At 52.1% G+C, this 11,183-nt stretch overlaps 2 protein-coding genes across 2 annotated transcripts; one reads left to right on the forward strand and one right to left on the reverse strand.

Moving 5' to 3' along the window:
- Positions 1-3,308: 3,308 nt before the first annotated feature.
- Positions 3,309-5,853, reverse strand: LOC135972696 (uncharacterized). The gene is made up of 2 exons (XM_065551625.1): positions 4,873-5,853; positions 3,309-3,878 (listed from the first exon to the last, which is right to left on the reverse strand). The coding sequence occupies exons 1-2, from the start codon at positions 5,447-5,449 to the stop codon at positions 3,403-3,405; spliced, it is 1,053 nt and encodes a 350-aa protein (XP_065407697.1). The 5' UTR covers positions 5,450-5,853; the 3' UTR covers positions 3,309-3,402.
- A 920-nt stretch (positions 5,854-6,773) lies between these two features.
- On the forward strand, positions 6,774-8,938 carry LOC135972697 (myb/SANT-like DNA-binding domain-containing protein 2). The gene is made up of 2 exons (XM_065551626.1): positions 6,774-7,399; positions 8,394-8,938. The coding sequence occupies exons 1-2, from the start codon at positions 6,823-6,825 to the stop codon at positions 8,552-8,554; spliced, it is 738 nt and encodes a 245-aa protein (XP_065407698.1). The 5' UTR covers positions 6,774-6,822; the 3' UTR covers positions 8,555-8,938.
- The last annotated feature ends 2,245 nt before the right edge of the window (positions 8,939-11,183 follow it).

An 11,183-nucleotide genomic window follows, 5' to 3' on the forward strand; every position in this document is an offset into this window, starting at 1 on the left:
AGGCTCCCCCACTAGTTAACACAGCCTCAGTGATTTCAGCTCTTTTGTGATTTCAGCTCATAGTAGGGGAGCCCCAGTGCTAGTGCACCATTGGCCCAAAGTGAATTCAGCTCAGCAGTCTGTAAGTAGACTTCTAATGGAATCAAAGTTAGCTCTGATATTCAACAGTGGAGAGAGGAGGTAGTGCAATTGGTGTTTCAACCCCTCAGAGAGGGGCCCATACCATCAGGTACAAATACCTGTCCCCATCCTCTTTCTATTCACTGGATTTTGTAACCCATGCCCCTTGTCAAGCAAGTGCTACTTAGGTAATGGTGAAGGACTCACTCAGTCCTTCTGTCATACAACAGGTTCACTGGCCTTGATTCACAGAATCAGGGTAACAAAACTTTATTCTTCCTGCCCCAATAACAGAGAAACTGGGGATCCCACACCAGCCAAAGTAACCACTTTGAGTTGCTGTTGTTTCCTGCCAGGCGAGTGGGTGTGCCTATGCAAACAAGATCAGCCCCTGGAGTTCTTTTCCCCACTCGCCATAATTCACCACCAGATGTCAGGGTAGAGCTCATCCTGACTCTGCTTACAAGAGTAAAGACACAAACGTATTTTTAGGTTTTCATTAGACAGGAGTTAAAATCAGACCCTCATTGCCACACCCTTTTACATTTTGGTTTTGTGTGAATCCAAATCAAGAAGGGGCCTGTTTTCTGAGTGTGGTGCAGATGTGGCTACAGTCTTACAAGCATGGCTTGTTATATTTCAGTGCTGTTGAATTGGAACTAAACTCCAGCCCTGGTTCGGACTTGAAACCACAGCCTGACTCTGATCTGAACCTGATGTTTTGGCTCAGGTTGCAGAGGGCTACATGGTTGACTGATGGGTCCGGAAGTTGATCATGGCAGCATTATTTTGCATAGACGACCTGAGATGCATGAGGTAGGGTTCAGGAAGGTCAGGTCAGATCACCAGAGAGCAACCAGACAGAATCTAAGGCCTTGTCTACACTACGAGAGTAGTTCGATTTTACTTGCATCGAATTTTTGTAATCGATATTGCAAAGTCGAACGTGTGTGTCCACACTAAGGACAGTAATTCGACTTTGTGCGTCCACACTAACGGTGATAGCGTCGACATTCGAAGCGGTGCACTGTGGTCAGCTATCCCACAGTTCCCGCAGTCCCCTCTGCCCATTGGAATTCTGGGTGTAGCCGGCAATGCCTTCTGGGTAACAAAATGAGTCGAGGGTGCTTTTGGGAAACTGTCGTCATCCGTCCATCACTCCCGCCCTCCCTCCCTGAAAGCGCCGGCGGGAAAACAGTTCGCGCGCTTTTCCAGTCATTGACAGCGCGGACGCCACTGTACTCCGAGCATGGAGCCCGCTGCGACCATCGCTGCAGTTGTGGCCGCTCTCAACGTCTCGCAGCTTATCATAAAGGTTTCCCTGAGGCAGATGCAGAAAAGTCAGGCAAGGAGGCTACGGCACCGCGGTGATGTCCTGAAGTCTGAGAGTAGCACAGACCTGTCAGAAAGCAGGCGACCCAGCGCCGAGGACATCACAGTGGCAATGGGTCATGTTGATGCCGTGGAACGGCGATTCTGGGCACGGGAGACAAGCACTGAGTGGTGGGACCGCATAGTGCTGCAGGTCTGGGATGAATCCCAGTGGCTGCGAAACTTTCGCATGCGGAAGGGAACTTTCCTGGAACTTTGTGAGTTGCTGTCCCCTGCCCTGAAGCGCAGTGACACCCGGTTGCGAGCTGCACTGAGTGTACAGAAGCGAGTGGCCATAGCCCTGTGGAAGCTTGCAACGCCAGACAGCTACCGGTCAGTCGCGAACCAGTTTGGGGTGGGCAAATCTACCGTGGGGGTTGTTGTGATGCAAGTAGCGAAGGCAATCGTTGATGTACTGCTGCCAAAGGTAGTGACCCTGGGAAACGTGGAGGCGATCATAGATGGCTTCGCAGCGATGGGATTCCCAAACTGCGGTGGGGCCATAGATGGAACTCACATCCCTATCCTGGCACCGGACCACCAGGCCACCCAGTACATTAACCGAAAGGGATACTTTTCCATGGTGCTGCAAGCACTGGTGGACCACAGGGGACGTTTTACCAACATCTACGTGGGATGGCCGGGCAAGGTTCATGACGCTCGTGTTTTCAGGAACTCTGGTCTGTTTAGACGGCTGCAACAAGGTATTTACTTCCCGGACCACAAAATAACTGTTGGGGATGTGGAGATGCCTATAGTCATCCTCGGGGACCCAGCCTACCCGCTAATGCCCTGGCTCATGAAGCCCTATACTGGCGCCCTGGACACTGAAAAAGAACTCTTCAACTACCGGCTGAGCAAGTGCAGAATGGTGGTGGAGTGTGCTTTTGGCCGTCTCAAGGGGAGATGGAGAAGCTTACTGACTCGCTGTGATCTCAGCGAAACCAATATCCCCATTGTTATAGCAGCTTGCTGTGTGCTCCACAATCTCTGTGAGAGCAAGGGGGAGACCTTTATGGCGGGGTGGGAGGTTGAGGAAAATAGCCTGGCTGGTGATTACTCACAGCCAGACAGCCGGGCGATTAGAAGAGACCAGCGGGAAGCGCTGTGCATCCGGGAGGCTTTGAAAGCAAAGTTCCTGAGTGAGCAGGGTAACCTGTGATTTTATAGTTTGTGTACTGAGAAGCTAAACCTGCCCCCGTTTCTTTACCCAGGTAATGTTGACTATCCTATCCAGTTACATACCCCCTTCACCCCCCCTCCAACACACGTGTCGAAATAAAAATAGTTCTACTTTGTTAAAGCACACCGTTTTCTTTAATACTGTTTTAGCGGGAATTTTTTAAAACTGGGACGCAGACTGTGGTGCGGGGCGGGTCTAGTGTTGTGATGCGAATGCAGCTTCTAAACTCAAGGATTGACAGGCTCCGCTGCGGTGGGATGCTTGTTTCAACGGAGCCTGTCACCCCTCCTGATCGGGACTGTGTGTATGGGAGGTCTATTTGACTTTGTGGCAGGGGGAGGACGGTTACAGATCCCATGCTGTGTGGCTCTGTGATCCTGTCTAAGGACCGGCGCTTAAGATCTGTAACTGCCCTCCCCCGCCACAAAGTCACAGAGCAACCCACCCCCCCCAACATTACATCAAAACAACCTCCCAGACTAACCGGGGCAACTAGTCACTGCATCACTGCACTGTGTATGTGCCCTGCTGCTGTGCCTGCCCCCGACTATGTACCCTGCCAAAGGAGACTGTCCTGTCCAATTTCCAACCCCCTTTCCCCTCCTCCTCCAAAAGAACATGATTGAAACAGTAGTTAACAGAAACGAATTTTTTATTATCAACTACACATGGCATTGGGAGGTGAAACTTGGACGTGGGCTTGTGTCAGGCGGGAAGGAAAGAACTTTTCAAATTTTGGGAAATGAGAGCCTTCTGCTACTAGAGCTCTCTGCAGGGGTGGAGTGAGAGTTAGCAGGGACTCTGCCGCCTCTCCTTCTTTGCACTTTGGGTGAGGTGGGTATGGGACTTGGTGGCGGGGGAGGGCGGTTAGAGATGGACTGCAGCGGGGCTCTGTCCTCCTGCCTCCGTTCCTGCAGAACATCCACAAGGCGCCGGAGCGTGTCCGTTTGCTCCCTCAGTAGTCCAAGCAGCGTTTGAGTCGCCTGCTGGTCTTCCTGCCGCCACCTCTCCTCCCGATCCATGTTGGCTTGGTGCATTCGGGTCAAGTTCTCCCGCCACTGGGTCTGCTGTGCTGCCTGGGCTTGGGAAGAGGCCATAAGCTCAGAGAACATGTCCTCCCGTGTCCTCTTCTTCCTACGCCTAATCCGCGCTAGCCTCTGGGAGTGTGATTCCAGGCTAGGTTGTGAGACAGTCGCAGACGGGGCTGTGGAAATGGGAAAAAGGGAGTGAATTCCTCTGAAAGATAAATGTAGTTGTGAACAAAGAACATAGTCTTTCTCTGTGAACAAGACCATGCACAGCACCTTTCACATGCGCACTCAGCACAAGGTCGAATTCTCGGCCTTCGCATTCTGTGCCTGGGGTCTTGAACAGCACATTTGAGAAGCGAGGCAGCACAACGGAATTTCTGTTGCAGGCAGACATGGTAAGCCGTACACTTGTGGCAGTTTAAAACTTTTATATTACCACTGGCCTCATTTCACATTTAAATCAATGTCAGTCCCTGCTGCCAGCAATCCGGCAAGCGGGAACTCTGCCCCTGTCCCACCCCCTCGCGGCTGTCCCCGGGAATGATCCCTTTCGGCTGCCCCTCTCCCGCCTCCACCGCGTGGCTGCAAACCAGCGGTGACAGTTCTGTAAAGGAACGGGAAAGCAGTCCCAACACTAACATTCCCCTACCTAATTAAAAGCAGGTCACCATGGCCGACATCACCCTGATGAGGATCTCCGAGAGCGACAAAGAGAGAATGCTCCGGGAAAGCCTCCAAAGACCAGGGCCGTATGCCGCCCTGCTGTGCAGAGCAATGATCCCCGAGTACCTGATAATCTCGTGGCGCGGCAACGTGTCGTACTTCGGAGGACCCAATAAGGCCGCTCTCCCCAAGAACCTCATGCAACGGCTTTCAAGTTACCTCCAGGAGAGCTTCATCGAGATGTCCCAGGAGGATTACTGCTCTATCCCCGCACATATAGACCGCATTTTACTGTAGCTGCAGTAGCAGGGAATACACAGTAGAGCGGCTTGTGCAGGACAATCACTGAAAACCGGACATTGCTAGATTTCTTTTCAAAACTTGCACTGCCCCTTACTAAACCGTTAAGCGCCTAGGGCACACTAATCATGAACAACCCATTCTTTTAATTGTTAATATTCCTGTTTTGTTAAAAATAAATGTTTAGATGTTTACAACACTTACTGGCTGATCCTTCACCAGATTCTGTGTCCGGGGTAATGGCTGGGGACGCTTCGTAGGGGATCTCTGTAAGGGTGATGAAGAGATCCTGGCTGTCGGGGAAATCAGCGTTGTGAGAGCTGCCAACTGCCTCGCCCTCCTCATCTCCTTCCTCATCTTCCCCGTCCCCTAACATGTCTGAGGAACCGGCCGTGGACAGTATCCCATCCTCAGAGTCCACGGTCACTGGTGGGGTAGTGGTGGCGGCAGCACCGAGGATGGAATGCAGTGCCTCGTAGAAACGGGATGTCTGGGGATGGGATCCGGAGCGTCCGTTTGCCTCTTTGGTCTTCTGGTAGCCTTGTCTCAGCTCCTTGATTTTCACGCGGCACTGCGTTGCATCCCGGCTGTATCCTCTCTCTGCCATGTCTTTAGAGATCTTCTCGTAGATCTTTGCATTCCTTCTTTTGGATCGCAGCTCGGAAAGCACGGACTCATCGCCCCACACAGCGATGAGATCCAAGACTTCACGATCAGTCCATGCTGGGGCTCTCTTTCTATTCCCAGACTGCACGGCCATCACTGCTGGAGAGCTCTGCATCGTTGCCAGTGCTGCTGTGCTCGCCACGATGTCCAGACAGGAAATGAGATTCAAACTGGCCAGACAGGAAAAGGAATTCAAATTCAAATTTTCCCGGGGCTTTTCCTGTGTGGCTGGTCAGAGCATCCGAGCTCGCACTGCTGTCCAGAGCGTCAACAGAGTGGTGCACTGTGGGATAGCTCCCGGAGCTATTAGCGTCGATTTCCATCCACACCTAGCCTAATTCGACATGGCCATGTCGAATTTAGCGCTACTCCCCTCGTCGGGGAGGAGTACAGAAGTCGAATTAAAGAGACCTCTATGTCGAACTAAATAGCATCGCAGTGTGGACGGGTGCAGGGTTAATTCGATTTAACGGCGCTAACTTCGACATAAACGCCTAGTGTAGACCAGGCCTAAGATTATAGAACGGGCCCGATAGAGCAGCTTTATAAATAAGGGGTGAACGTCCTCCACCTTATTTCTCTATGGCCACTTTCCTAGCTCTTCTCTCTCTGATGTAACCTGGATTCCTTGCTCCTCTTGCCTCTCTGCCGTTCTTTCTGTGGCTCTCCTCCTGCCCCTGCTCAGCTCTGGACTTCTTCCTGCTCCCTCTACTGCTGTGAGCCCAGTGAACAGGGCTGGATTAACTCTCCTGTGGGGCTGGGGCTATTAGATTTTAGCAGCCTGGAGATCGTGATCGACTGGCAGAGGCTCCAGGATCGACCAGTTGATTGCAATCAATGGGTTGGTGACCACTGAATTATATATAATTATGGATTTATTTTTGAGGGGTCCCCCTTAGCCCAAGGCCCTGGGCTGCAGCCCCTGAAGCCCCTGCATTAATCTTGGCTTGACAGTGAAGCATGAAACAGGATCTTGGGCACAGTAAGTGTCCTGGCTGCTGACTTCACTGATGACCTAATCGTGCCCTGAAGCGGTCCCTCCACGGCACAATGAGCCAAGCTGAGCCCTGGGCTGAGGCCACCCACGTCAAGACAGTTGCACCAGGGATGAACCTGACGTTGCACGTCAGATGGTCTATAGGGTTTAATGCCTCCAGTAAGCTTCCACTAGAGCAGTGGTTCCCACACTTTAACAACCTGCGAACCCCTTTCACTAAAATGTCAAGTCTCGTGAACCCCCTCCTAAAAATGAATATTTCCAGGGATTTTCTCCTTTACCTGAGTATAAATTATAAAAGCAGTGATCTTGGAAATATAAAATTTTGTTTTTATGACATGCTTATTATACACTATTATTAATTATTATTTATCATTACAGTATTTTTATTGCATTATGAAAACGGCAACACTCTTCCAAGATCTCACTTTCGTAGCTTGAATCTCATTTCCTGTCTGGACATCGTGGCGAGCACAGCAGCACTGGCAACGATGCAGAGCTCTCCAGCAGTGATGGCCGTGCAGTCTGTGAATAGAAAGAGAGCCCCAGCATGGACTGATCGTGAAGTCTTGGATCTCATCGCTGTGTGGGGCGATGAGTCCGTGCTTTCCGAGCTGCGATCCAAAAGAAGGAATGCAAAGATCTACGAGAAGATCTCTAAAGACATGGCAGAGAGAGGATACAGCCGGGATGCAACGCAGTGCCGCGTGAAAATCAAGGAGCTGAGACAAGGCTACCAGAAGACCAAAGAGGCAAACGGACGCTCCGGATCCCATCCCCAGACATCCCGTTTCTACGAGGCACTGCATTCCATCCTCGGTGCTGCCGCCACCACTACCCCACCAGTGACCGTGGACTCTGAGGATGGGATACTGTCCACGGCCGGTTCCTCGGACATGTTAGGGGACGGGGAAGATGAGGAAGGAGATGAGGAGGGCGAGGCAGTCGGCAGCTCTCACAACGCTGATTTCCCCGACAGCCAGGATCTCTTCATCACCCTTACAGAGATCCCCTACGAAGCGTCCCCAGCCGTTACCCCGGACACAGAATCTGGTGAAGGATCAGCCAGTAAGTGTTGTAAACATCTAAACATTTATTTTTAACAAAACAGGAATATTAACAATTAAAAGAATGGGTTGTTCATGATTAGTGTGCCCTAGGCGCTTAACGGTTTAGTAAGGGGCAGTGCAAGTTTTGAAAAGAAATCTAGCAATGTCCGGTTTTCAGTGATTGTCCTGCACAAGCCGCTCTACTGTTTATTCCCTGCTACTGCAGCTACAGTAAAATGCGGTCTATGTGTCCGGGGATAGAGCAGTAATCCTCCTGGGACATCTCGATGAAGCTCTCCTGGAGGTAACTTGAAAGCCGTTGCATGAGGTTCTTGGGGAGAGCGGCCTTATTGGGTCCTCCGAAGTACGACACGTTGCCGCGCCACGAGATTATCAAGTACTCTGGGATCATTGCTCTGCACAGCAGGGCGGCATACGGCCCTGGTCTTTGGAGGCTTTCCCGGAGCATTCTCTCTTTGTCGCTCTCGGAGATCCTCATCAGGGTGATGTCGGCCATGGTGACCTGCTTTTAATTAGGTAGGGGAATGTTAGTGTTGGGACTGCTTTCCCGTTCCTTTACAGAACTGTAACCGCTGGTTTGCAGCCACGCGGTGGAGGCGGGAGAGGGGCAGCCGAAAGGGATCGTTCCCGGGGACAGCCGCGAGGGGGTGGGACAGGGGCAGAGTTCCCGCTTGCCGGATTGCTGGCAGCAGGGACTGACATTGATTTAAATGTGAAATGAGGCCAGTGGTAATATAAAAGTTTTAAACTGCCACAAGTGTACGGCTTACCATGTCTGCCTGCAACAGAAATTCCGTTGTGCTGCCTCGCTTCTCAAATGTGCTGTTCAAGACCCCAGGCACTGAATGCGAAGGCCGAGAATTCGACCTTGTGCTGAGTGCGCATGTGAAAGGTGCTGTGCATGGTCTTGTTCACAGAGAAAGACTATGTTCTTTGTTCACAACTACATTTATCTTTCTGAGGAATTCACTCCCTTTTTCCCATTTCCACAGCCCCGTCTGCGACTGTCTCACAACCTAGCCTGGAATCACACTCCCAGAGGCTAGCGCGGATTAGGCGTAGGAAGAAGAGGACACGGAGGACATGTTCTCTGAGCTTATGGCCTCTTCCCAAGCCCAGGCAGCACAGCAGACCCAGTGGCGGGAGAACTTGACCCGAATGCACCAAGCCAACATGGATCGGGAGGAGAGGTGGCGGCAGGAAGACCAGCAGGCGACTCAAACGCTGCTTGGACTACTGAGGGAGCAAACGGACACGCTCCGGCGCCTTGTGGATGTTCTGCAGGAACGGAGGCAGGAGGACAGAGCCCCGCTGCAGTCCATCTCTAACCGCCCTCCCCCGCCACCAACTCCCATACCCACCTCACCCAAAGTGCAAAGAAGGAGAGGCGGCAGAGTCCCTGCTAAGTCTCACTCCACCCCTGCAGAGAGCTCTAGTAGCAGAAGGCTCTCATTTCCCAAAATTTGAAAAGTTCTTTCCTTCCCGCCTGACAGAAGCCCATGTCCAAGTTTCACCTCCCAATGCCATGTGTAGTTGATAATAAAAAATTCGTTTCTGTTAACTACTGTTTCAATCATGTTCTTTTGGAGGAGGAGGGGAAAGGGGGTTGGTAATTGGACAGGACAGTCTCCTTTGGCAGGGTACATAGTCGGGGGCAGGCACAGCAGCAGGGCACATACACAGTGCAGTGATGCAGTGACTAGTTACCCCGGTTAGTCTGGGAGGTTGTTTTGATGTAATGTTGGGGGGGGGTTGCTCTGTGACTTTGTGGCGGGGGAGGGCAGTTACAGATCTTAAGCGCCGGTCCTTAGACAGGATCACAGAGCCACACAGCATGGGATCTGTAACCGTCCTCCCCCTGCCACAAAGTCAAATAGACCCCCCATATACACAGTCCCGATCAGGAGGGTTGACAGGCTCCGTTGAAACAAGCATCCCACCGCAGCGGAGCCTGTCAATCCTTGAGTTTAGAAGCTGCATTCGCGTTACAACACTACACCCGCTCCGCACCACAGTCTGCGTCCCAGTTTTAAAAAATTCCCGCGAAAACAGTATTAAAGAAAACGGTGTGCTTTAACAAAGTAGAACTATTTTTATTTCGACACGTGTGTTGGAGGGGGGGTGAAGGGGGTATGTAACTGGATAGGATAGTCAACATTACCTGGGTGAAGAAACGGGGGCAGGTTTAGCTTCTCAGTACACAAACTATAAAATCACAGGTTACCCTGCTCACTCAGGAACTTTGCTTTCAAAGCCTCCCGGATGCACAGCGCTTCCCGCTGGTCTCTTCTAATCGCCCGGCTGTCTGGCTGTGAGTAATCACCAGCCAGGCTATTTTCCTCAACCTCCCACCCCGCCATAAAGGTCTCCCCCTTGCTCTCACAGAGATTGTGGAGCACACAGCAAGCTGCTATAACAATGGGGATATTGGTTTCGCTGAGATCACAGCGAGTCAGTAAGCTTCTCCATCTCCCCTTGAGACGGCCAAAAGCACACTCCACCACCATTCTGCACTTGCTCAGCCGGTAGTTGAAGAGTTCTTTTTCAGTGTCCAGGGCGCCAGTATAGGGCTTCATGAGCCAGGGCATTAGCGGGTAGGCTGGGTCCCCGAGGATGACTATAGGCATCTCCACATCCCCAACAGTTATTTTGTGGTCCGGGAAGTAAATACCTTGTTGCAGCCGTCTAAACAGACCAGAGTTCCTGAAAACACGAGCGTCATGAATCTTGCCCGGCCATCCCACGTAGATGTTGGTAAAACGTCCCCTGTGGTCCACCAGTGCTTGCAGCACCATGGAAAAGTAGCCCTTTCGGTTAATGTACTGGGTGGCCTGGTGGTCCGGTGCCAGGATAGGGATGTGAGTTCCATCTATGGCCCCACCGCAGTTTGGGAATCCCATCGCTGCGAAGCCATCTATGATCGCCTCCACGTTTCCCAGGGTCACTACCTTTGGCAGCAGTACATCAACGATTGCCTTCGCTACTTGCATCACAACAACCCCCACGGTAGATTTGCCCACCCCAAACTGGTTCGCGACTGACTGGTAGCTGTCTGGCGTTGCAAGCTTCCAGAGGGCTATGGCCACTCGCTTCTGTACACTCTGTGCAGCTCGCAACCGGGTGTCACTGCGCTTCAGGGCAGGGGACAGCAACTCAAAGTTCCAGGAAAGTTCCCTTCCGCATGCGAAAGTTTCGCAGCCACTGGGATTCATCCCAGACCTGCAGCACTATGCGGTCCCACCACTCAGTGCTTGTTTCCCGTGCCCAGAATCGCCGTTCCACGGCATCAACATGACCCATTGCCACTGTGATGTCCTCGGCGCTGGGTCGCCTGCTTTCTGACAGGTCTGTGCTACTCTCAGACTTCAGGACATCACCGCGGTGCCGTAGCCTCCTCGCCTGACTTTTCTGCATCTGCCTCAGGGAAACCTTTATGATAAGCTGCGAGATGTTGAGAGCGGCCACAACTGCAGCGATGGTCGCAGCGGGCTCCATGCTCGGAGTACAGTGGCGTCCGCGCTGTCAATGACTGGAAAAGCGCGCGAACTGTTTTCCCGCCGGCGCTTTCAGGGAGGGAGGGCGGTAGTGATGGACGGATGACGACAGTTTCCCAAAAGCACCCTCGACTCATTTTGTTACCCAGAAGGCATTGCCGGCTACACCCAGAATTCCAATGGGCAGAGGGGACTGCGGGAACTGTGGGATAGCTGACCACAGTGCACCGCTTCGAATGTCGACGCTTTCACCGTTAGTGTGGACGCACAAAGTCGAATTACTGTCCT

The sequence above is a fragment of the Chrysemys picta genome, chromosome 7 (assembly GCF_011386835.1).
Source record: "Chrysemys picta bellii isolate R12L10 chromosome 7, ASM1138683v2, whole genome shotgun sequence".
Classification (NCBI taxonomy): Eukaryota; Metazoa; Chordata; order Testudines; family Emydidae; genus Chrysemys; species Chrysemys picta.